The sequence below is a fragment of the Passer domesticus genome, chromosome 1 (assembly GCF_036417665.1).
Source record: "Passer domesticus isolate bPasDom1 chromosome 1, bPasDom1.hap1, whole genome shotgun sequence".
NCBI lineage: Eukaryota > Metazoa > Chordata > Aves > Passeriformes > Passeridae > Passer > Passer domesticus.
In genome coordinates this window covers 1,815,972-1,842,581 of record NC_087474.1, presented here as the reverse complement: position 1 = coordinate 1,842,581, position 26,610 = coordinate 1,815,972, and the positions used below count along the sequence as shown (strand labels likewise).

The 26,610-nt window shown below is 44.0% G+C and overlaps 1 protein-coding gene across 1 annotated transcript in view; it reads right to left on the bottom strand.

Annotated features, from left to right (window-relative positions):
* OBSCN (obscurin, cytoskeletal calmodulin and titin-interacting RhoGEF) overlaps nt 1-26,610 on the bottom strand; it is a 198,831-nt gene that overhangs the window by 82,383 nt on the left and 89,838 nt on the right. Inside the window, exons 39-57 of the mRNA XM_064416433.1 lie at nt 25,844-26,110; nt 24,534-24,800; nt 23,008-23,271; nt 21,869-22,135; nt 20,746-21,009; nt 17,526-17,789; nt 16,500-16,763; nt 15,947-16,210; nt 15,078-15,341; nt 13,766-14,029; nt 12,131-12,397; nt 11,518-11,781; nt 10,593-10,859; nt 9,272-9,538; nt 8,322-8,588; nt 6,820-7,086; nt 4,772-5,044; nt 1,317-1,583; nt 188-457 (exon numbers count right to left, since the gene is read on the bottom strand). Of these exons, the coding sequence (XP_064272503.1) occupies nt 188-457; nt 1,317-1,583; nt 4,772-5,044; nt 6,820-7,086; nt 8,322-8,588; nt 9,272-9,538; nt 10,593-10,859; nt 11,518-11,781; nt 12,131-12,397; nt 13,766-14,029; nt 15,078-15,341; nt 15,947-16,210; nt 16,500-16,763; nt 17,526-17,789; nt 20,746-21,009; nt 21,869-22,135; nt 23,008-23,271; nt 24,534-24,800; nt 25,844-26,110 (5,058 nt within the window). The remainder of the gene's footprint in view (nt 1-187; nt 458-1,316; nt 1,584-4,771; nt 5,045-6,819; nt 7,087-8,321; nt 8,589-9,271; nt 9,539-10,592; nt 10,860-11,517; nt 11,782-12,130; nt 12,398-13,765; nt 14,030-15,077; nt 15,342-15,946; nt 16,211-16,499; nt 16,764-17,525; nt 17,790-20,745; nt 21,010-21,868; nt 22,136-23,007; nt 23,272-24,533; nt 24,801-25,843; nt 26,111-26,610) is intronic.

Sequence of the window (26,610 nt, the reverse complement as noted above, 5' to 3'; positions counted from 1 at the left end):
TCTTCATTCCATGTACAATAAAAACAACTGGAACGACTGGCTCAGATGTACCTCTCTAAACTGCTACATTAGATTAGCAGAATCTCCCAAAATTTCCAAGGCTCCCTAATCCCAAATACACCTCTCTAGGAGTCAAAGCAGTGCCTGCCAGTACCTGCTCAACCCCTCTTCCTGGGAGGCTGCTCACCTTCCACCTTCAGCTGCGCTGCTGACGAGTGCTGCCCCACTCTGAAACTGACGGACCCACAGTCTTCCAGGGTCACCTTCCTCAAGACCAAGCTGTGGCGTGTCCCTTGCACTCTGATCTCATTCATTTCGTTGGATTGCAGGGGAACATCCCCCAGGAACCACTGGGCATCCTGAGCTGTTTCCCGGGACAGCCTGCACTCGAACACCGCATCCTCTCCTTCGTACGTGGCCACGTCCCTCAGCCTCTCCACGATGGTGGCTGCTGCTTCTTCATGGAAAGGGCAACAGAGTTTGAGATCTACTTTCAAGTGATGCTTCCTGGGTTAAACATGTCGTTAGGCTCTTTCTTGACAGTGCTATGTTGTTGTTATTTGAGGCCCTAAATAATAAATCTGGGGGTGTTCAGCTTGGAAGAGAAGGTTTATGAGGGCTCATAAAAAAGAGGAAAGAGGAGTTTTTATAGGGGTAGATAGTGACAGGTAAAAGGGGAATGGTTTCATACTGAAAGAGGGCAGGGTTAGCGTAGATGTTAGATAAAGAAATTGTTCCCTGTGAGGATGGTGAGGCCCTGGCACAGGTTGTCCAGAGAAGCTGTGGCTGCCCCTGGATCCCTGGCAGTGTCCAAGGCCAGGCTGGATGGGGCTTGGAGCAACCTGGGATAGTGAAAGGTGTCCCTGCCCATGGTAGTGAGCTGGAACTAAATTACCTTGAAGATCCCTTCCAACCCAAACCATTCTGTGATTCTAAACTCATGCAAATATAGGTACACAGGAACATAGCAACTATATATAACTATATAACAATGCTACAGATGCATGATTCATGATTGCATGTGTATTAAAAGCTTGCAAGTTATACTGTGTTGCGTGCACAATAAATATTGAGTATGTGTACAATCATAAGCTGTGTGCTGTGAAAAAAAAGTCAGAAGATTTGCATGGGTGAAAATTAATTATCATTAAACCACAGAAACAGTGACCAAAGAGAGGTAACAGACACAGTGAAACCTCTCTCATCTCTGAGATCCCCATGGTTCTCCTCAAGCATGGGACAAGGTTTAGCTGCCAAATTACTCAGTGCTGTGCCCCTGCTGTGGTACCCATGCCCTTCCCCATGCAAAGCCCCACCTTTCAGCTGCACTGCTGCCGTGGTTTGCTGGTCCCCTGTGTCACAGGTGTACTCCCCAGCGTCAGCTTGGCTCAGGTTGTGGATGGTCAGCTCGGCCACGGCCCCCTCCTGGCGCATCCTGTATTTGTCACTGGCTCGCAGCACCGTCCCCGCCTTCTTCCACTGCACGGTGGAGTTGGGTTTGGAGACCTCACAGCTCAGAGTGACAGTGCCTCCTTCCTCAGCTTGTTGGTTCTGGAGTGGTTGTGTGAAGGTGACTGGAGAAGCTAAATCAAGAAAAATCAGAGGGGGAAAAATTCGTGTGTCACTGCTGACCTCGTAACTAAGCATTGTGTTTGATGAAACTCTGGTCCTAAATTTGGTTCAAACTCAATTCCAAAGTTAGTTTGAAAGCAAAACAAGGAATGGCAGAGGGTGCTGTGTGGGCAATGGATTTGTAGAAAACTCTCAGGGCCTGACAGAAGGCTCACACAGTGTGTGCATCCATATGCAAACTGAGAGACAAGAAATGCTGACTTAGAAATGCCATGGAATAGGACAGACATTGCTGAGAGAGAAATGGAGCTAGGAAAAACTTTCAAAAGATGGCCTTGCAAGTAAGATTAGCTATTTTGGAGAAATAGAACTAGGAAAGATTCATTGTAGTAGGACCATGAGGGATAATTTTAGATTATTGGCTTTAAGGCATTTTCAGCATGGTGTGGCTAAAGCTGACAGGCCAAGAAACACTTTATGATGTATTGTAATTAGGAAATAGTTCTGATTGAGATGGTGTGAATTACAACATCTGTACTATCTCACCCTTCACATGAGACTGAAAATGGAATAAAAGTGTTTAAAACACCTCTCAGTTGCCCCAGCTCTGGGTCAGGAAAAGGGAATTGTCCTACAGTGCTGGATTTCCAGGAGCTCTGCATTCCTGAAGAATCACTGGACACTGCATACAGTGCTCATACACAGAGCACCTTAAGGATTGTGCTCCTTCTTGCACAGGAATTGTCATGGATACAGAGTTTTGAGCATCTCAGTGCGTGTACCTCCAAATGAGTACCAAAACCAGACCTCAAAAGCCTACTCCTGGTATCCAAGTTCTTGTGTATTTGGGAGAGAGCATGGAGAAACATCTTTCTGTAATATTCCTTATTTGAAAACTGGACCAGCAGAGAAAGAAACCCTGGCAGTCTCTGTGCAAATGGGTCTTCACTGGTGGGTCAACGTAGAGTTTTGATGGGTGGATTTATGAAGTGCCACATGTAGAAGTCTAGCTCCTCAAGTCCAGTTCCCTGGAAGAAACATGGTGGCTCCACACTTACTAGTATTGATAGACATATATATGTATATACACACACACGTATGTATATATATATATATTTTGTTGTTGTTTTTTTTCTTTTTCAGCCAGTTGGCTGAATTGATGTTTATAGTGTGACTGCACAGGCTTCCTCAGCTTCCTGGGTCTGGAATTTTTTTCAAGGAGTGCTGGAGTGGCTGACACCACACACAGAGACACAAATTGGCCATCAGAGGACCTGCTTACAGCACCAATATTCTGGTATCCTTGAGTTGTGGAGTCAGTGTGACTGCAGGCAGGTGCATGCCCTTCATGGGAGAACCCCCAGGGGTATTTCAAAAGGTGGGTTCTAACAATATCCTGGCTCATCTTTGTTTTTCCTGATCGTGTGTCTCAGAAAAAGTCACCTTGATATTGTACTTGTATCAGATCAGATTTAAAAAAAACCAGATATATGTCACAATACATCTATTTTAAAGATCTTTGGCACTAGAAGCATTTAGGTGCCTTGCTCATTAGCCGGAGTTGTGTCCAAGCTTGAACAAATTCACCTGGATCACCATTTTTCCAGGCAGAACTACAGCTCAAAGGATGATTAAGCATCAAAAATATTCCTATCTTAATTTTAGTTCCAGCCCTGGTTGTCTGAGTGACCAGAGAGAGGCCACAGGGTCTCAAAGTGTGGAAGTAATTCCCACACTTGGGTCCCTGCATTTTCTTTCCTTAAGACACAACAGGTCTTCCAAAAGCAAAAGCACTCAGCTGCTTTTGGCAGCACAGCACATCTGAAATCAAGGACTGTAGAAAAAATCCTCTTGGCAGAGCCTAACTAAGGGAGTGGAGCAAGTTTCTTATCTTAAAAAAAAAAAAAACTAACACAAGTCACCTTTAACAGTCAAAGTGGCTGTTGTTTGTTCATTTCTGTTATCACATGTGTATTTGCCAGAGCCTTCTGGTTTTAAGTGATAAATATTTAAAGTATGGACTGATTTATCAGTCCTCATGGCTGATTTCATACTTGGAGCTTGGGAGGTCACCTGAGGGCACTTTTCCCAGTTCACCTCAGCACTGGGCTGGGAGAGCTGGCAGCAGAGGACAGCTGTGTCCTCCTCCTGCACTTCCCTGCTCTGCAGTTTCTCCTTAAAACTGGAGGTGGCACTGAAATTACAAACAAAGCAAAAGATTTGTTTGCTTTGCATTGTTTGCTTTGTTTTACAGGCCCCTTTGTCTTGTTTCCTGCAGTGTTAAAGCTACAGCTGAATGGCTGAGTATTAAACAAATCCTCTGACTTCTCTGTTATTTACTGAGGGGCTAAAAGAAGCTTCTAAGAGGGAAGGAGAAGGATTTGGAGGGAGGGAGGGAAGGGAGGAAGGAAGGGAGGAAGGGAGGGAGGAAGGAAGGAAGGAAGGAAGGAAGGAAGGAAGGAAGGAAGGAAGGAAGGAAGGAAGGAAGGAAGGAAGGAAGGAAGGAAGGAAGGAAGGAAGGAAGGAAGGAAGGAAGGAAGGAAGGAAGGAAGGAAGGAAGGAAGGAAGGAAGGAAGGAAGGAAGGAAGGAAGGAAGGAAGGAAGGAAGGAAGGAAGGAAGGAAGGAAGGAAGGAAGGAAGGAAGGAAGGAAGGAAGGAAGGAAGGAAGGAAGGAAGGAAGGAAGGAAGGAAGGAAGGAAGGAAGGAAGGAAGGAAGGAAGGAAGGAAGGAAGGAAGGAAGGAAGGAAGGAAGGAAGGAAGGAAGGAAGGAAGGAAGGAAGGAAGGAAGGAAGGAAGGAAGGAAGGAAGGAAGGAAGGAAGGAAGGAAGGAAGGAAGGAAGGAAGGAAGGAAGGAAGGAAGGAATCCGAGCAACCTGATCTGGTTGAAGATGTGGAGGGATTGGACCAGATGGCTTTTAAAAGTCCCTCCAAACACAAATTATTCTAGAATTCTAAATGGGGTGATTGAAACAGTGAAAATTCCAGGTCTATCCATCCAAGTAGTGAAGCCAAGCTAGGAATTTCTCCAGGAATCAGTGAGCTTCAGGAAAATGACGAAATGTCCCCTGTTCATCCCTGGTGGTTGCAGCCACAGACGCTTTGAAGCACAAGCACCCCCAAGACACAGGGGGTGAATTTTGGCCTGGAATTTTTCTGCCAGCATAAGCAAAGCACCCCCAGTTCCACAGGGAGCCCTCACCTTTCACCGTGAGCTCTGCTGTCGACGTGTGGGGTCCCACCCGGAAGGTGACGGTGCCAATGTCCTGCTCTGTCACCTTCCTCAGGGTCAGGGTGTGGATCTTGCCCCTTTCCACCGAGATCTCGTTCATCTCATTGTTCTGCAGAGCCACGTCCTGCAGCTTCCACTCCACGTCCCTGGCGTTCTCATGGGAAACCTGGCACTGGAAGGTGACATCGTCCCCTTCGGCCACCACCGTGTCCTTGAGGCCGCTCACGATGGTCACATCGGGCTCTGCAAGGAGGCAAAATGGGAAATGGAAGGGAAAACATGGATCAAATAATGAACCTATGATCTGGGAGTCACCTGCTCAAAGCAGGCCCAGGTTGCTCAGCACCTTTTCACAGAATCACAGAATAATGAGGTTGGAAGAGACCTCTAAGATCATCGAGCCCAACCTATGCCCTAACACCTCAACTAGACCACAGCACCAAGTGCCATGTCCAGTCTTTTTTAAACACATCCAGAGATGGTGATTCCACCATCTCCCTGGGAAGAGCATTCCAGTGCTTTATTATTCTTTTGGTGAAAATTTTTTTCTTAATATTCAACCTATACCTTCCCTGTCCTTCAAGGGTGGAGGCAGCACAGCCTCTCAAACCCCATTTCAAACTCTGCTTTCAATGTACTTGGCAGCAGGACAAATGACTTTTGTCATCTGTAGTAGCTTTACCAGTTGTCCTTGCTGAGAGACACACTGCATATTGTTTTTTTTTTTTAAATTATGCTTGATTGGGTGAACAAGGCACGAATGCTGGTGCCAAAATCAGGATTTTGAAATTTGTTCCACTTACACTTAGATATATATATCCATTTACACAGGATAACATTAAAGCCTGACTGTCTCTGTTGTATTTCTACAGATTTGCATTTACTCCACGCTGATGCTCCAAACTGGCTGAGGCCCTGGCTGGCTTTGTCCTCCCAGCAGGACTCGCTGAGTTAGTGTGAGCACAGGGCTTCTGCACTGCAGTTTGCCTGGATCCTGCTTCTAGGACACCTGTGCAAGGATCAGACCGACAACCCCCAGCAGGCAGAAGCTGAAAATACCCCAAACCCACTGGGGAATACCAAAGGAATCATAAAATCACTAAGGTTGGAAAAGACCTATAAAATCGAGTCAAACCATTCAAAAATCAGCCCAGTCTCCCTCTGAGCAAGCACAGTGGATATTCTTACAAGTGAGGTCACCGTCTGCACGAGGAATGGTGCAGCTGGGTGTGATGTGCAGGGGATCTACGACGTGGAGTAGCCCATGGAGATGCTGGGGGTGTTTGTTCCACACCAGTGGTCCAGCCTAAGCTCTGCAGTGATATTAAGGCCAGATGCAGCTGCCATGTGACTGGAAGCTGGGGCTGGACCATCTGTTCAGTCCCATGCACATGATGTCAAGAAAATATTCCAAGCCATGAGTCACAGATTACAGCTGGCTTATCCTCTCCTGTCCACCAAGTCAATCTGCTTTGGTGCATCCACTGACCATAAGATTTTTTGAATTATACCCTTCCTGTGCTCCGTGTTGATCACAATTGTGACATTCACATTCTCTGAAAAAATTCCTTCGCCCAGAATTTTTCTCCTGGGAAGCTGAGAAACCTCAGAGAAAAGGAAAACAATTCTTATCTCATTTGCTTCTCCTGCGTTTTGCTCATGTGGAATGTGTTTGGAGATTATTTACCTAAAGGTGATTGTCTGATTGGATTCTGGTGTGAGTTGTTTTGACTCTTTAGCCAATCAGGGCCAAGCTGTGTTAAGACTGGAAAGAGTCACAAGTTTTCATTATTATCTTTTTAGCATTCAGTAAGTATCCTTGAGGTATTCTTAAAAATAGTATATTATTATAAAGTAATAAATTAGCCTTCTGAGAACATGGAGTCAGATTCATCATTCCTGCCTGCCACGGGGCTTCCCTGCAAATACAATACACAATAACTCATTGTGTGTGTGTAAATAACTCAACCACATTGTGAAATCTTAGAAATCTCCTCATTCCAATAAACAGGTCTTGCCTTTCACGGTGAGCTTGGCAGAGCTCGTCTGGTCTCCAGCCTTGCAGGAATATTCCCCAGCATCCCCAGGCTGCAGGTGGTGAACACGGAGCTCCCGGAGGGTCCCATCCTGCCACATTTCATACTTGGAGCTGGAGTGCAGCAGGACTCCATCCTTCCTCCACTCCACTTCTGCTTTGCTGACGGAAACCTCGCAGCGCAGCCTGGCTGTTCCTCCCACTTCCACCTCCTCGTTCCTCAGCTGCTGCTTCAGCTGGGGTTTGATGGCTGTAAAATGAGAAATAAATAATACATCATCTCTCTGCTTGAATGCCAGGTCTGCACAAGTCAGCACAAGGCACCCAGGCTCTGGTGCTGCAGTACAATTTTGCATTTGTGGTAATATGATAATAAACCCATTTTTTGCCTATAAACAGACCTATATTGTGTATATCCAGAGAATCAGAAAGTTCCCCAAATATTTTTATAACATGTAAAGTCCAGGGCATCCACATCACACCATTTATGCATCTCCTCAGCATATTAGAAACTCCAACGCACAAAAGTTATGACTAAGCAAAACCTGGCACTTTGTGTTTAAACCAGTATAAATCTTTTGACTTTCACAGAAATACTCCTCATTTTCAGCAGCTAAATAACGTAAGATTTAAAATAATTTCTGATTTCTCAGCTCCTTTTTTAAGACCCAGATCATCATCAGTGAGCTCTTCCAGATGATGCACAAATGGACATTTATTCGAGTAGATCATGGAACAGCTCAGACAACAGCTTGCCACTGATGGAAGCAAGAAGGGGATATCCATGGGGGGTGTGTGAGCAGTTGGAGAAAACAGGAATCTCAGTGCCTGTGTTCCCAGTAAAAACACCGCTGTGAGACAGGTAAAGCAATCACTGGGCTCTTTCCCCTGTAGTTGACCCTGTGGCTGCTTTTTGAGTCAGAGTCAGCAAAAATATACTGTTTGAAAGGTTATGCCTTAGATCAAAGCCACAAATTCCACCCAACTTTGAGACAAACACATTTCCTAGATGGTGCTGGGATGGCCCTGTTTGAGCAGGGAGGTTGGATCTGTGACCCCTTGTGTGATTCTGATCAATCACAGATATTATTCCTGGTTAGGTTAAACCCAGCATTCTCAGCATCTTCAAAGGTAGATTAAAAATAGCAACCTCAAAATGCCTTTTTTAAATGATGTGTGATTTTGCTATTGATTCAAGTGAACCAGCAAAATTGCAAAGTGCCAAAAGAAGTTTTGTTAGTATTTCAAAATCCCCATGAGGCAGAATTCCTTGCTTTTATCTTATCAGAGGAAGGGGTCAGTGCACTGCACTCTGTGTTTTAGAGGCTCAGACAGGAACCCTGTCCCACCAGATCCACTTCTCTGTACTCTGCTTTATGACTGGGCAGCTCTTTTCCTCGTTATCTTAACTTTTGGATTAAAGAACACCTTTTACACAGTTCCAACAATGCCTCCTCTCCTCCAGCCCATGGGTGCAATGCTAACCATTCACTCTGAGGACTGCAGTGCTCTGCTGGTCTCCTGTGTCACAAGTGTAATCAGAGGCATCCTCTGGCTCTACATTATGGATCACAAGCTCAGCTCTGCGCCCAGTTAATTTAATTTGATATTTGGCACACGGGAAGAGCTCCATGGTGCCTTTCCTCCACTCCACGGCCACGTTATCCTTTGTCAGCTCACACTGGAATTTCACTGCAGCTCCTTCTTCTGCCTCCTCATCTTTGAGCTGCTTTTGGAAAAGAACTGGCAGAGCTAAAAGAGAAAAGAAAAGGATCAACAGGATCTTTTAGTGAAGCCTGGTTAACACAGGCTGACTCTTGGAGAACAAGATACACTGCTTTTCACTGTGATATTCCTAGGTAGGATCCGTGTTTTTCTAATTTTCCTGGCACAACTAGGAGATCTTGCTGCATCAGAAGAAGCCATCTGCACCCAAAACATTTGTTTCCTTTGTTCCTTCACTCAAATCCTTTCCAGTGGTGAATTCATTGAAGGATTTTATCCCTGAGTTGATCTAACAATGATCTCAGGAGCAAAGAACTTTGAAAATCCATGGACAGCCTTGAGACGTCAAGGATGTTGTTGATGTCTTCTTAAGAGTATTTGAAAGAAAATATTCTTTTTAAATATTCAAACAACATGTCCTGCAAAATGTCCAGATGCTATATTAAATTATTGCTTTTTCTTTAATTTCTTCTCAGGCACAAAGCTTGAAAGTATTTCCTGTTAGAGCCCAAAACTCAAACACCGCACTGGAAGAACAAAGCATCATCCCCTTCCATTTTTATTAAAAATAAAAAAATCCTAATATATTATATGAAAAGGAAAATATTTATAGAGAATAAGAATAATGCACTTAAAAATATTCCTATTGAAGTGCTTGTTTTGCCTGTGGGAGGAACCTATTCCTTGAGGAGGCAGCTCACACCACGTACCTTTCACATTCAGAGCTGCCCTGGTTTCCTGATCCCCCGTGTCACAGCTGTACTCTCCTGTGTCTTCTAATCTGAGGTTGTGTATCAAGAGCTCTACCAGGCATCCCCTCTGCCTCATTTCATATTTCTGGCAGGGCTGCAGCCCCACGCCTCCTTTCCTCCATTCCACTGCAGCACTGGCTTTCGACAGCTCGCAGCAGAACATGGCTGTGCTTCCTTCCTCAAACTCCTTATTTTGTAAAGGTTGCTTAAACGTGATGGGAAGTGCTGGAAAATTGGAGAGGAAAACATTTCAAGAGTGTTTTAGTGCAAGAAGGATCCAGTCCTACCATCAACCTTCAGGTATGGTTTATTCTAATGATTCCATAATCCTGGGGATTATGCAACTCTCTGTCTTGGCAGAGCCTTTCTTGAACCACTAAAGGAACCAAGAGGTGAGGACAGGCAAAGTTAGGAAAGATCTGGTCTCAGTGGTCAACAGAATGGCCTGGTTTGGGGTCTGAAGGAGTCAGGCTTTCCTCTGGAAGAGTTTCCATGCCATCTATGGATGCTTTAGGCAAAGATCACTGGGAATGGCCCCTCTTACACAGATCCCTATCCCTTAACAGAGGTCTGTGAGTTTGCAATATTAAACAGAGAATTTCTGCCCCAAATAAGGCTTCTATCAATGTATAAAAGATCAAGTTAGTATTGATCACTTGGTAAGAGATCACAGTGAAGAGATAAGTGGGAGGGGAAATTCAGATTTCTGTTAAGGATGGTACAAGGAGTGAAGGAACACAGGTGTGGATTCAAGATGTCTGCAGACAGCATTTGCACCTGAAGTTCAAAACCTCCAGTAACAACACAGCACATTCATATATCCTAGAAATCCCTTATCCCCTAATTGGTGCATATTTTACTATCCCAGGCAGGCATTACATCCAGTTAGGCATCCCTTATTCCATTTTCATAACCAGCCACACCTTGCACTCAAGGCAGGAGGGTTCAGTGTATTTTTACATCATGACAACCTTCAAAGTCAGGTTGGTTGGGCCTCTGAAAAACCTGGTCTAGTGGAAGGTGTCCCTGCCCTGGCAGAGGGATGGAAATGGATGATCTTTAAGGTCCCTTCCAACCCAAACTATTCAACTGCTTTAACTGCCATTAATCACACCAGATACCACGAGAAGAACCTTTCTACTTTGCTGTGTGCCATGCCCACAGAGAACATTTATTCTGGCGTGGACCAGCAACAAAACAAATCAATGGCTGCAGAGAGCACCAGGAAAAGCTCCTTTCACTCCACTCCTCCTGAGCCAAGGGTCACCACTGCCCCTACCATGCACGGCCAGCACAGCCGTGGTCCGCTGGTGTCCGGAGTCGCAGGTGTAAATTCCTGAATCCTCCACTTCCAGGTCATAAATGACCAATTCAGCAGCACAGCCCTGCTGCCTCATCTCGTATTTCAGACCAGGGTAGAGAGTGACATCCCCTCTCCTCCACTCCACTGGAGCCTTGGGTTTGGTGAGCTCACACCTCAGGGTCACTGTGCCGCTTTCTTCTGCCTCGGCGTCCTGCAGCTCTTGTTTGAAAAGGGCTGGTAGGGCTACAAAATAGAAATGTGACTTGGACCTGCTGCAGGTGGGGCTTGGGAAAAAGGAAGTAGAGGGAAAATGAAAGCACCAAAAGGGGTTTGGTTTTTGTTTCCCAGACGTCTCTAAACCTCAATGTTCTGAAATCAAACTATGAAGATATTTCCCCAGAGAAGTAATAGAAATATCTGCAGAGCAATAAGAAATGGATTTCAAGTCATGCTTGCCATTAAATATATAGAATCTAACCTATGATCTAAAAATGGAACAAGAGTTTTCCTGCTGTAAAAGCAGCCAGTGTGCTGCCCTGATCACTGAAGAAGTGTTCTGAAGATCAGCAGGGAATTTTCAGAGTTCAGATTCCCTCCTAATACAGAGACTTGCAAGAGTTCATCTCCCTCTTAAGGCAGGGAATTTTAAGGGTTCAGATGCCCTCTTAAGGCAGGCACTTGAAGGAGAGATTTTGATTATTCTGACAGCAAAATACAGAAAAAAATGCACTTAGTTCTGCATTGCAATTCCCATTTTCTGCCTGGCCACTCCATGAGCTGCATAGACCAGGCTATTCTGCACACCTCATGATTTACAATCTTTTCCTTAAGCAAGGCTAAACCACAGTGGCTATTTTGATTTTCAGAAAATATTACAGCCTTTTCCATTTTAGCTTTTTACCATTGACTGTCAGTGTGGCAGTTGTCTGCTGATCTCCACACACACAGGTGTAAACTCCAGCATCCTCCTCCTCCAGCTCATGGATAATCAGCTTTGCAACAGCACCGTCCTGACTAATTTCATGTTTTCTGCTCTTTTTGAGCACCTCCTGCCCTTTCTTCCACTCCACCTCAGCAGGTTTTGTCAGCTCACACTGCAGAGCAGCTGTGCCATTTTCCACGGCTTCCAGGTCCTTCAGCTCTCTCTTGAATTCTGGAGGCAGCACTGAGGAGTAAAAGAGTTACCACAGAGAGGGTGAATGTTCCTAAAAAGGCAGCTTGGTGAGGTCCTGGGGTAGAGGTTTCATGGGGCAGCACCAAGCCCTGGTCCAGGTCAGTGGAACACGATGGAAAAATTCCCCAGCTTCCCTGGACACTGGATCAGGGCATGGAAAGTGAGATGAACCAGCAGAGCTAAGGGGGACAAACACCATCAGGGAACATTTTTCCCAATTCCACAAAAGAGGAAGCACAGAGAGTCCAAAGGAACCAAAAGCCAAGCAAACAAAGGGACAGGCACAGCCCACAGAGGTTTGGGCTGGTTTGGAGGACGATCACCCCAGGGATTACATTACCATGAACTGTTAAGGCAGCTGTGCTGGTCTGGTCTCCACACACACAGGAATAGTCCCCACTGTCACTCAGGTCCAGGCCATGGACCAGCAGCTCCACAGCACGTCCCTCCTGCCTCATGCTGTACTTGGTGCCCGAGGTGAGGATGTGCTGGCCCTTCCTCCACTGCACACGGGCAGGGGCCTTGCTCAGCTCGCAGTGAAAAGTGGCTGTTCCACCTTCTACCCCTTCCTGGCTGGTCATTTCTTCTTGGAAAAACGGAGGCACAGCTGAAGGATGCAGGTAAAATGTGTTACAAACTGAGGGTGTGTCCAGGGAGGGGTGAGGAAGTGACAGGGGAAAAGTGTGAAGGTTGTGACAGAGGAAAGTTGTCAAGGATGGGCAAGCATCAGCCACAAAGAGAGGAAAGAGAAATGAAAATATCTTGGTGGGAACAGACATCCTGATCATTTCGGATTTACCCTGGCTTCCTACAGCAAAGCTGCACAGTTCTCAACAGATTTACACCTGCTTTCTACCAGGTTCCTCCTCAGAAAAAAGCAGAACACCAGCTCTGAGCTCCTCAATTCACATGTATTTGTGTCTTCCACAAGCTTCATGGCTTTGCACTCTTTTCCTACTCAGCGCTGCCCTGCTGTGCTCTGACTTGACATGGCTCCTTACTCATCCTCACTCCTTCTTCCTTGAGATATCCTTGAGGAGGCACAGCTGGGACTCACAGATTCTTCTTGACCCCAAAGGAAATTTCCAGCTGCTGAATTCCAGCCTGGGTTCTTGTCTCAGAACACGTTTTTCCCATTTAATGTAATTCTTGTATCCATTGCAACTTTCAGCCTTTAAATAAATGTGGTGACCTTCACATATATCCCTCTATTACTAGGTGGAATAATGGGATATCTCATCTGTTTAACAAGGTTGGATCTCTCAGGTGTCAAAATTAGTGTCCAGTATTCGAAACTTAGTTAAAATATCCAGGCTAGAAAACAGGCTTAGCCCTGATTTGGTAATTTCCCATTCCAGCAGTGTTAAGCTGAAACACCAGCCTCGTTTGTCCAGCAAATTGTTCTTCTAACAAAGGAAGACCAGAAGGAGGTTACAGAAAGAACTTAGTCTTTCCTTAGAAAAATCAGTCTCCTAATGGAAATCTATCTTTGGGCATCAGGACAGAGATTATGGGCACAAAACCCAAAATGGACATAACTTAGTGCAGAGGAAATTATAACTAACAGAGCCTTATTCTGAATACTCTATATTCCCTGTATTAAAATGGTTGGTATTGAGAATTCCAGAAAGGAATAGCAAAGAATAAACAGATTTGTGGTTTAGAGAATGAATGCAGGAAAGGAAAGACCAAAGAACAGTGGGGTTACATGGTAGAAAAGAAATGGCAGAAGGGAAGGAAGAAAGGAGAGCAGGCTTGTGTTTAAGGAAAGGAAAAGGCAAAAGGATGGCACAGAGAAATGCAGACAGGTATTTTCCAATTTCCACAGCCTGCAGGTGAGGAGGGGCAGGGAACATTTTCAACTGAATGGAAGCTCAGTTAATAAGGATGAAGAGACAGATGTGGAAAATTGAAGAGCTTAGAGCAGAGGACAGAGGTTTCCAGCCAGGAGAGAGGAGGTCAGGGATGGCTTTACCCTGTACTGTCAAGACAGCTGTGGTCTGGTGCTCTCCACACACACAGGTGTAGTCTCCTGCATCCTCCTCAGCTATTTCATGGATCACCAGCTCTGCCTTGAGCCCTTCCTGCCTCATTTTGTATTTCCCACTTGGTTTGAGGATCCTCTGGTCCTTCCGCCACTCCACCGGAGCAGCCTTGGAGAGCTGACAGAGCAGGGACACTTCTCCACCTTCTTCTGCTTCCTGGTCCCTCAGCTCCTCCTTAAAGAGTGGTGGCAGAGCTGGAGGATGCAACACGGACAAAGGGACAGCAGAAAACCAGAATTAAAACCCTTGTTTCTATTTTGAGATTATTTTCTCTTTTGCCTTTTTTTTTTTTTTTGCCTATTATAGATATTCAAAGCCATAACCATGTCCAGAAACTCTGGAAATGTCTTTCTTTGAGAGTAATGTGGTTTCAGTCACCCTGAGGGATCAGTTCCCTGGCTTTTTCTCGTTATTTACTGTGAAACAACAAAACAGAAAGACCTAGACCTCAGATTAACAGCACTCACAAATAACTGCTGGATACAGAACTATTTTACCCACACAAATGTCATTTTTTGGAGGCTGCTGTTGTTAGTTTCTGGTTTGTTTGTATTAAACTACCACAGCCCCATCTACATGATGGGGATATGATATCTCCATCATGTAGATGGGGCTGTGACAGTTTAATAAAAACAGACAGACAGATATCCAAATAAAACTACTCCTAGTTTTAAATTGAAGTTTGAAGGGCCATTACATCTAATAAGATTTTTAGATTCTTGTAACTCCTCAATTTAGAAATCATAACTCAAAGACAAAGCAACCTATAGGAATTAAGCTCTGGAATGACAACACTTATCTCACTCTGCATGTCTGACTTCTTTAAAGAATCTGAAAACTTCAAAAAAAAATCCATGGACAGAATTCCCTCTTCTTTCTGCTGCCCCAACCCTCACTTCTCTTTTTCCAGTTCCTGGGGAAGAGGCACCTCACAGCCCAAAGCTGGGTGTTTTGGAGGACTGAAATGACCTACGGGGCTGGAGCTGGAAAAGCAAATATCCAGGAAGAGGAGACTTGCACAGAACGAAACTCCTCATTTTCTCCTTTTAAAGGACAGATTAATAATGACCAAACAATTCACCATGAGCGACTCTTTCTTGGGAAGAAATGAGTTATAAATAAATAGAATGAAGGAACAATAAGTGATAAAAACAAACTACTGACCCAGGGAAGAAACTACAACATTTCAGAATTATGTCTATCTCAAGAGATATTTATCAATTATAGTATGTTCTTTTTTACCATGAACTGTTAAGGTTGCTGTTGTCTTCTGGTCACCACACACACAGGTGTACTCTCCAGCATCTTTTACTTCTAGGTCACAAATGACCAGCTCTGCAGTGGTGCCAGACTGTCTCATTTGATATTTGTCACTTGCTTTGAGCACTTTTGGCCCTGTTTTCCACTGCACAGGAGCTCCTTTGGTTAATTCACATCTCAGAGTCACTGATGCTCCTTCTTGGTCTTCTTCATCCTTCAGCTCCTCCTTGAAAAGCACTGGCAGGGCTGGAGATGGAAAGCCAGTAGAAAGTGTATTTAAACTAAGTGTTCAGCATTGTGAATTCTCAGCTGAAGTTCAAATCTGGCCAAATCAGGGTGTTGAGGTTATCACAACAAATGTTGCCTCAGGTTTTAGCTTTGGGACCATTTGGGTTCATCTTGGGTGCAGCCCTGGCTGGGCTCTGGTGCTGCCCAAGGTGGATCCATGGAGGAGATCCTTTGAATCAATCCCTGCTTTATTCTTTAGCTCTGTCCATTCTCTGTTCTAGGTCAACCTGCACAGGGCATCACAAAGATCTGGAAAACCGAATCCAGCAGTGAGACAAGAAGTGCTGAGATGACAGGCCAAAGTACAAGATTTAAGGTACAATTCAAAGGATTTCTCACAGGACAGAACATCTCAGCTGGTCTAACATTTCCTGGGTGCAATTCCCTTAAACCTACAACACAGCAGTGTGTCTGCAGGGAGAGACAGTCCTGAGCTCAGCTCCCTATTCAGCAAGGCCAGACAAAAAACAAACACCTGACCAAGACCTGGACACAAGTTAACAACAGCTGGACACTCCATGGTGGTTCAGAGGAACAGAAAATGGACAATAATCTGCATTTACCCTTCACTGTCAGAGAGGCTGTGCTCTGCTGCTCCCCACACACACAGGTGTAATCTCCTGCATCCTGCAGCTCTAGGTCACGGATTTCCAGCTCTGCCAGGGCACCCTCCTGCCTCATGATGTATTTTTCACTTGCCCTGAGTATTTTGTTCCCTTTCTTCCACGCCACAGCTGCAGCCTTGCTCAGCTCACAGCGCAGAGTGGCTGTTTGGCTTTCCGTGGCTTGCAGGTCCTTCAGGTCTTCTTTGAAAAGGGCTGGCAGGGCTGAAGGTCACAAAATGCACAGAGGACATTAAAAATGACACGTGACACACAGGTGACAGGAGGGGTGGGGTGGTACAGAAGCATAGAACAATTTAGGGTGGAAACAGGGGGTTTTCCTCATCATTCTGGGACATTGGACAAACCAAAAGACAGAAAGAGAAAAGCAGCCTGGATACAAGCAAATCTCACAGAGAGTTTACAGATTTAAAGAAACAATTCAGTCACAGGTGAACACACAACCAATATCAACAAGCTGAAATCCACAACAATACAGATATATTATTTTTACCATGCACTATCAAGGCCGCTGTTGTCTCCTGCTCTCCACACACACACATGTACTCTCCAGCATCTTTCAATTCCACATCCTGGATAAGCAGCTTCCTGACCGTGCCCTCCTGCCTCATTTTGTACTTGTCACTGGCTTTGAGCAAAGTGCTGCCCTTCCTCCACTCCACGGGGGCAGCTTTGGTCAGCTCACACCTCAGAGTGGCCACTTGTCCCTCGGTCACCTCCTCGTCCTTCAGGCTCTTCTGGATGCCTGCAGGCAGCACTGAGGATGCAATGGGAGCAGGGTTAAAGGGAGCAGCAAGCACAGCCTGCAGGTGAGGGCATGGGTGTGATACTTCAGCTTTTAGCTTTTCTATTTTCAGATTCTGTGCTGCTTTAGTGTCTGGGTCTGAGCTTCACATCAGGGCATGGTGAGCTCTGCACAGAGCAGGGAGACAAAACAATTCCTGCTCCAGCTGGGCACCAAGGACAAATGATCCAAATCTCAGCCCAAGAGCACAAACCCCGTGGGCAGCAGAGAGAAAAACAAGCAGGATGGGACTGCAGGGGCTGCAGCTGGGATTGGACAATGAACTGCAATGTGCACATGGAGCAGAGCTGAGCCCAGGGAGAGACCCCGGCAGCGCTCGTGCATTTTGGGACCATTTGGGTTCATCTTGGGTGCAGCCCTGGCTGGGCTCTGGTGCTGCCCAAGGTGGATCCATGGAGGAGATCCTTTGAATCAATCCCTAATTTATTCTTTAGCTCCATTTACTCTATTCTAGGCCAGCCTTCTCAAGGCATCAGGTGGGGAGGTGTCTTCAGGCTTGACCTCACATCTGCTTCAGGAATTAGGTCCTAAAACCACTTTATGCACGGAATTGGGGAAAAGTTTTACCCCTAAATCACAAAATTCTTCCTCCTGGTCATGCCACACATGGTCAGACTCAGAGGAACTGTGCACAGATAACAATGATGATGTTGATAAAAACAATTCAAACCATAATCCCAACAATGATGGCATCCAAATGGAGCTGGTCATTACCATGTACTGCCAAGGAAGCTGTGGTCTGCTGCTCCCCACACACACAGGTGTAGTCCCCAGCATCACTCTGGGTCAGACTGTGGATCACCAGCTCTGCAGTGACATCCTTCTGCCTCATTTTGTATTTCTCACTAGGTTTGAGGGCTGTGTGTCCCTTTTTCCACTCCACTGGGGCAGGTTTGGTCAGCTCACAGTGCAGAGTCACTGCTTCACCCTCCTTGGCCTCCTCATCTCTTAACTCTTCTTTGAACAGAGCAGGAAGGGCTGAGAAACAGAGCAGCAAAGGTTCTCGTGACAAGCAGCTCTTGACCACCAAAATAAACAATGTCCAGCAGTATCTATCCCTGCCTTTTACTGAGGATCATCCCACAGTGAGGATCATCCCACAGAAGGAAAATGCTGATTTGTATCATAGACAAAAAGAGTCTTGTCATTTCTTTCAGCAAATATTAAATGAATTTGCTGATTGGTTTAGAGATGTATGGAAAAATAAAGAGCAAAAATGGGGAAACTTCATGTATGGTCAAAACTGCAACTTTCTCAGTATAACCCAGCCTAGAAGATTAATACAACAGGTTAGACTATGATCAGGAAAAAACTAAAGGAAAAAAAATATATAACATTTTAATTCACATTTTAAGGATGCCCTCAGACCCAGCCCAGAGTTAAGATGAGACTGAAGAGAAGAATCAGAGAGAGATCCTGAAAGTGTTTGGGTAGGAATAAAAAGGAAAGAGAAGGATGATGCAGCAGAAATCTGCCATAATTCCCTCACCCTCAGAAGTTCAGGTGCTTCCTGACCCCTCCTCCCTTTTGGAACAACAAACAGAATTATTCAGACTGTAAGACTGGATGGAAATGTGGCAATATGTGGAAGCAATAGGATGGGATGACATTCACTAAGTCTTAGGAATGGGTTGGGAATGACATTTGGATTTAAAATAGCTAAGAAAGAGCTTGAGAGGATGGTCTCCAATTCCTGACCCTGACCAGCAAGAAATAATTGATAATAAGGATGTGGAGAATAACTGTGCAGACATTAATGTAAATAGATTAAAAGGAAGGAAAAAACAAGGGAGATGTTGGTCTGCCTCTCTTTCAGGAATATAAGTGATGATGAGTGAACATGGGGAAAGCTGAAGTGTTTAATTCCTTTTTCTTCATTATTATTAAATGTTAGTTTTAATTGAGGATGTAATAGAAATTCTGGCTTGGAAAAGAAAAAAAATATTAGAGAACATATAAATAAATATATTCTCAAAGCAGTTTGGTGTGATGAAATTTGTCCTGGAATTCTTAAGGTGCAGGCACAACCAATTTCAGACACTGAAGAAATCAAACAGTGGCTATGCTCCTCAAGTATGGAAAAAACACAAACTAAGAGGTGAAAAATATATTTCAGACTGAAACACACACATTTAGTTTGTGCTGTGTAAACTAAGATTCTAAAATCCCAGAGAGCAAAGAAAGAAAAATCACTTGTGTAAAGTCAGTGGAGCCAATAGAGCTCCAAATGTAAATGCCTGCTTTAAATGAGCTGGAGGCCTCCCTGATTCCCATGGTCTGAGTTTGATGGATCTCCATTGACAAAAATGGGAATTTGGGAATACTCTTCAGTCTGGAAGCTGAATCCCATTCATAATTCTTGTCATAGAAAAAGAGAGAGAGAGAGCAGAGAGAGGATCCAAGGATTTATGGCCATCTCAACTTAATTCTTTGAAAAACTCAGATCTGCCAAGAGCTTTTCTCTTCATGAAGGAGTGGACCAGGGTAATTTTTTCTTGGTATACATTAAGCTTCCTTGACAGCAAGACATACTATATGTTCTATATTATTATTATTTTAGTGAAGTTCTAACGTTAATATAGGTGGAATTACAGAAGGGAAGTGGTACTAATCTGAAAGCCACAGTTACAGGATCTTCATCTGGGGTTTACACTCACAATGAAAGGATGAATGAGCAGAGTTTCTCACTAGTCTGAGTTCAGGATTATTCAGCATTTTCTGTAGCAACTTGGACAATGAAATGCAAAGTTTCATTAATTTTGAAGATCTCAAGGTGGGAAGGGAGAAGGGGTAAAAACACTTCTTTAAACCTGATTGGGATATAGAATATTTGTATGAAGTAGTGGTGATAAAATAGGCTTCAATTCAGCAAGGGCAGATGGAAAATATTTAGGAACAGTTAATAGCACAAATACAAGAAGAAGCAGATCTGCAGTGAGGGATTTGGGGTTACAACAGTTTGCAGAGAAAATTCAAGTCAAAAGGTTCAAGCCTGATGCAAATCAATCCTCATAATTGAGATGTGTAGCTCGGAGTGTCCCATTGCTTCTTGGTTTAAATTTCATACAAATATTTCTCTGCTTCTATAAGAAGTAATTACTTAAGCCAGTTCAAGAAAGACTTTTGTTGACATGAAGAACAACTTTCTGGCAGTAATGATGGTGACTTGGGGTTCAAGTTCATTTCAATTCTATTTTTCATGGTTAAATTGGAAGTGCAAGACTGAACCAATCTTTGTTGTGTTGGAAAATGCAAAGATGGGCAGAAGAGCAAAGAAATCAGCTCCCTGAATTCAGACTTACTGGACTTCCAGGTGAGAAAGAGGCTGAAACTACTTCTGACTGTCCTGTGTTAACAGTGAAAATAAAGTTTCCCTCTCTTCCATGGAAAGTTTGCAGATTAATTTGGCTGAGGATTATGAAATATTCTCCTACTCTAATGCTGAGTATTCTGTAGTACCTGAATAAAAATCAACATTATTCTTGGTCAGAGTTACAAAGAAAATTACACCAAAACAAATTTTCTTTTCATTATTTTAAATTACTTGCCAAATCCTGATGCAACTTGAAATAAAATTTTTATTTTAAAGAGCTATGAATGTTTCTGCTGCTCCATCTGTCTAGGTTCAAGTCAAAAGTGAGTAAAACAGAATAAAAAAAAAGCAAATCTGTGACATCCTTCAGACTTTACAAAGAAATACAACCCTGCACCAACAAGACCAAGGAGAATTAACAAGGAAAAATTTAGTAAAATCAATGGAACTACAATCGTGGTTAGAATTAGACAAAAACCACAATAAAAAGAAGGAAGTCTGTTACAACCAGAATTAATGATGGCAAGATTAGAGAAAGAACTTGCAGTGTGTGAGTACTGAGGTCTGCAGAGGAGGAGGGACAACCACCACCCAAAAATGTCCCATTTCCGTGCCCTTTACCGTGCACTGTCAGTGCTGCTGTTGTCTTCTCCTCTCCACACACACAGGTGTACTCCCCAGCATCCCTGGCCTCCAGGGCATGGATCAGCAGCTGGGCCCTGCTGCCCTCCTGCCTCATGGTGTATTTTTCACTGGCTTTGAGCATTTTGTGTTTCTTTCTCCACTCCACGGGGGCAGCCCTGGACAGCTCGCACTGCAGGGTGGCTGTGGCACCTTCTGTGGCTTCTGCATCCCTCATCTCCTCCTGGAAGTGCACAGGCAGGGCTGGGGGGTTCAAAAGGAGCAGAATGTGGGACCATGGCAGCAGCTCCAGCAACCATTCTGTGTGGTCTGACAACCACAAGTGATAAGCAAAGCCTCAATCAAATAATAATCAAATCCATCAGGATTGATGGCTGCTCTGAGAACCATGAGACTGGCTTTATAAACCTGGAGAATACCTCCAGGGTTTTTTATGGTGAAGTCCATGGTGTGAAGTGAAGAACCACATCAGTCTCAACTTCAGACCTGCATGACTGAGACCTACTTTGGATATTGCCTGCTAGAATGGAAAATAAAGGCTAACCAAAGCATCTAAACTCTATGGAAATGCAAATTGTTACTAAAAAAGTTAATAAATTAACCTATGTCTGAGTCATCAGTTTCACTTTTCCATGAGGGACTTTTAAAAGGTTCTTTGCAACCTAAACTATTCTTTAATTCCACTCCTACGGTGGTCTGGCAGTGCTTAAGCACTAAAATATACTGAAACACTCATAACTCTCTCAAAAACATCTCAGAAAAAAATCTTCTTAACTTTATGATTGCAACATCTTTACAACCAACATCACAACAATGTGATTTTCCATTTCTCAGCACCTACTGCTGAACGTAAGGATCAAACAAATGAGTTAGCACCAGGATGAATATCTGCAGTTTTTGCCAGGAACCTCCAACCTGTGCCTGACACTGACCAAAGCATCCAGGAATGTATTCCCATGTCCTACCAGATTTTGCTAAACTCATCAGAAACAGAGCTGCACTTTCAAAGCTGACACCCTACACTCTTAAAAAAACCCAAAAACTGTTTGAAAACCATCTCTAATTTAAGACCTATTTCCATTTTTTTTTTTTTAATTTTTACCATTCACTTTGAGCGCAGCCGTGGTTTCCTGCTCTCCACAAGAGCACGTGTAATCTCCAGCATCTGCCAGGACTAAATCATGGATCACCAGCTCAGCCACCGTGCCCTGGCATCTCATGGTGAACTTGTCACTTGTCCCCAGGGTTTTGTCTCCTTTCCTCCACGCCACGGCAGCTCCAGCCTTGCTCAGCTCACAGCAGAAAGTGGCCGTGCCATCTTCTGTGCCTTCCACGTTCTTCAGCTCTTTCTTAAAGTGAGGAGGGAGGGCTGAAGATCACAGGTGAAAGAGAGCACTTTAAAAATCGAGCAAACCCTGTGTCTTGACTGCTCCACTGGATTAAAACACCTCAAAATGTTTTAGAATGTACAGAACCTGGGAGCAAATGACGATTTTAGGGGCATCCCTGACTTGTGCTTTGAAAGGTATCACATTCACAGAATTCACAGAATTCAGCATCTCACAATGACTTGGAAATCAGTGTTGATTTATAACAAGTCTGAGAACCATAAAAGAGTGAGTTTGGACAGCTGGAAAACATTCATAAATCAGAGGGTGTTTTTAATGATATGAGACACATCATGACATGGAGAACCACACCAGCCTCAACCCCTCGACTCTCACTGATTTGGAAATCTATAAAACTAAAATATCAGTACTGGGAGGAAAGTTTTAAAGCTTTTTAAGATATAACAACAGAAAGCTAATCCCAAGATTTCAATGAGCTATGCACAGCTCTTTCTCAAAACCAGATTAAGAATTATAATGAACACCATGTTGTTTGAAGTTAAAATTTCATCCCTTTTCAACTTCATCCAAGAAAACCAAGTGAAATCTCAGTGATATGCCCTAAAGAAATTAATGAGTGAAAATAAAATACTCCAAAGTGCTATTTCTGACTTCATCAAGCTTTTCATTATCCAATTCCAGCTTCCATCAACGGGAAAGAACAGGGACTGAAAAGAATCTTTTTGCTGTTTATCAGTCCCAAAGGAAGGGCCTTCAGTGGAAGATATTCCCAGTGGTTGGAACAGCTGCCACAACATTTTAAAATAACAGAAGGGATCAAGAGCAGATTGTGATCCCACAGGAGGATCACAGATAACAATGCAGAAAATTCCTTTGAACCCAGATATTTTACCATGCACTGTCAGGGAAGCTGTGGTTGTCTTGTCTCCACACACACAGGTGTAATCTCCTGCATCTCCTTCCTCCAGGCTGTGGATTGTCAGCTCAGCAGTGGTGTCCTTCAGCCTCATTTTGTATTTTTCACTGGGTCTGAGCACCTCCTTCCCCCTCCTCCACTCCACTGGGGCGGGTTTGCTCAGCTCACACTGCAGAACAGCCGTCCTGTTTTCTGTGCCTTCCACATTGACAAGATCTCTTTTGAACAGTGCAGGCAGAGCTATGGGGTGCAACACAAACAGAGAGGACATCAAAACCATTAAGAAGACCTTGGGGAACTCAGGGCTGGGACCTGTGGCCAGTCCTTCACCATTACAGGAAAAAAATCAGTCTGGAAAGCTGCCCCTAAAAGAAAACTACTGCAGGATCCCACTGGGATAATTTCCATCATGACCTGCCTCTAACATTAACTTGCTCATATTCACTACTTCACAGCTGATTCCAATACTCCTCTCTACCTATTTATCTCTGAAATAATCTATCTTGAACATTAATGACCCGAATTCTGATTAAAAGTCACCAGCGAGGGTGACAGCACTGCTGGAGATCCCTGCCTTTCCTAACATCATAATTTATATTTCTGGTTCAGGAAAAAAACCCAGTAATAACGCTTCAGGTGCATCTTTAACCTAAAATTTCCAAGGATATGATGACACTAATATCAGGATTACAGGGATTTTTTAGCAGCATTCAACAAGTTGTCTTATGATGTGCCACTAAAATAAAATGGAAGTGACTTGTCTAGGGATGAAAATGATAGGCCAAAAGAGGGGAGGAACAGAAATTCCCCCAGCTGGGAGAAAGATGAAGAAAAAGTGTGCAGAAAATCTGAGAGAACATTTTTGCCTCCTCAATTTCACCTTGTCCTTGGCAGCTTTTTATCCATAAGAGATATCTCAAATAAAAGCTGTTCTTCCATCTATAGGATCTGTACATGAGCTGCTCCTTCTGCAGGGGCAAGCAGAGCTCATCACCATTCACCATGGCAGAGCCAGGAACAAAATCCTCCCATTATTCCCTAGGTCAGGACCCGCAGAATAATGCTGAGTGGTGGGGATTTATTTAAATACCATTTTCTCAGCAGAATATAGCATGATCCTGCAGAAGAGGAGGGTGGTCACTCTTTCCTGAATGGAAAAACCTCTCACTGACTGAGCTCAGCAGATTTAAAGGACTTTCCTTCAGGTTAAGCATGGAAATCCACTGATGTCAGGGAGACAAACTGAGAAAACCCCTGAGGACAATCTTATGCTGGAGGTCTGCTCACTCTTGCTCTCTGAGATGAGAAATTCTCACAGCTTTTCTTTACTCTGATATAAAGCCATCATTTCCAAACTGACAGGCAGTGGGAGATGGGATGAAACTGCACCAGCAAACCAGGAAAATGCTGCAGAATCAAAACACCAAAGCAAGTGGGAGGGAGAGAGAGAGAAATGGATGTCCTGGAGGTACTGCTATCCCAACGGAGAACGGCTTTTTTACCGTGGACTGTCAAGACAGCCGAGGTCTTCTGGTCTCCACACACACAGGTGTATTCTCCTGTGTCTTCCACCTCCAGATCTCGGATCAGCAGCTCTGCAGCTGTATCTTCCTGTCTCATCCTGTACTTTTCACTTGGTTTGAGTGCCTTGTCCCCTTTTTTCCACTCCACTGGGACGCCCACCTTGCTCAGCTCGCAGTGCAGAGTGGCTGTAGCACCGTCTGTGGCTTCCCTGTTCTTCAGCCCTTCCTTGAAAAATGCAGGCAAAGCTGAAGGACAGCAATATCAGCAGTGAGATGTAGCACTCCAAAGAGCTAAAATTATGTTTAAGTTTCCTTTTCCCTCTTATCTTGAACTCGATTTATCAACACAAGAATAGAGATTCTCATGGGTCTCCATGAATCAGCGTTGGGAAAGAAATGTCATCACCAAGAGAGGATTTAATGCTTGCAGTAATCCATAGAGGTATTTTACACAAATCAATACAAATAGAGGTCAAAACACCATTTTTTTCCCTGTGAAATTTCAATCAAAAAGAACAACAGTTTGAAATTTCTGGAAAGAAAATGGTTTTATTTTATGACATTTTAAACCACAATGGGAGGATGTTTGCTGTTTCCACATACTGAAGCAAACAAAGAGACATTTTACATTTTAAAAAAAATGAAACACTGGAGTTTCATTTTAAATGTCAGTTTGAAATGAAATTGTTCATTTCAATACATGGTGGGAAAACAAGCATTTTCACCTGAACTGACATACCCTTTCAAAGATGTCAGATTCAGTAAAAATCAAAGTTCTCCCTGAGAATGATTGTCCTTTAGAAGTCCTGGGCTTGTTTTACACAGAACACCAACTGAATTCCATGACAACTGGGCTGTAAGCATAAAAGCACTTTGTTGTCTCAGGAATGGAGTATGGGCATAAGATTCCATGGAATAACCTAACCTTTTGGAATTTTACAAAACCTTAAAATCCCCAAGTCATAATCCCTTTGAAGCAACCAATTTTTGTCTTTAGCACAACAGGGAGTCTAATATAGACCTTTCAAGGGAAAAGCAAAATGAAGGCCCCTAATTAAAAGAGTGGCAGCAACCCTGGTGGCCTTACTCTGAGCTTGGACACCGATATCCCTCTCGTGCCACAAATTCCAGCTGCACGGATGCCAATGGATGCACTTCACTGGCATTGGTGAGCTGTGGATAAAGGTTTGGCTGAAGAAGGAGATGGGAGGGTAACCAGGGTTCTGCCCAAAGGAACAGAGAAACCAGGGTAGTTACTTTCAGGATGTGCCTTGTTTTGTTTGTTTTACCATGAACTGTTAACACTGCCATGGTCTGCTGGTCTCCACACACACAGGAATAATTCCCAGCATCCGCCGTCTCTAGATTTTGGATTATAAGCTCAGCCACGACACCATCCCTCTTCATTTTGTATTTGTCACTTGGCTTGAGGGTCTTAAAGCTCTTCTTCCACTCCACGTTAGCAGCAGCCTTGTTCAGCTCACAGCTCAGGGAGACACTTTTACCCTCAGTGGCTTCTTTGTCCGTGAGTCCCTTGGTGAAAAGAGCAGGCAGGACTGCAGAGCAAACACGGACATGGCATCAACCCTAGGAAAGCCTGAATCCATTACTTAATTCCTCTCTTATCTCCCTGGAGCCACCAGACCTTCTTGATCTCCTCCAGCATTTAGTTCCTCCACAATTTTTCTCCAGCCTCTAACCCTTCAAAAGGGTTAACCCTTCAAAAGATAATTCAGTCTATTTTTTTTTCCTGTCCTCACACTTTAAAACTTTCCTTAAATTCAAGACTATCTGCAAATTAGTTGACAAATCAACCACCCTTTACTTTATACACCATAAAATCAAAGACATAAAATTAGAGGCTGTATTTCAATATGAGACCCAGAGCATTTTGCTTCCCTTGGGAAAAGCAGAGAGTTCTACAGAAGGGCCTGATTCATGGCACTGTCTGAATTTTTATAAACAAGAGTCCCTTAAAGCAGAGCAGTTGCAAACATGCTGTCAGGTTTTTGCAGAAATAAAATATTTGCTTGGGAAATATTAAGCCAAAATTGGT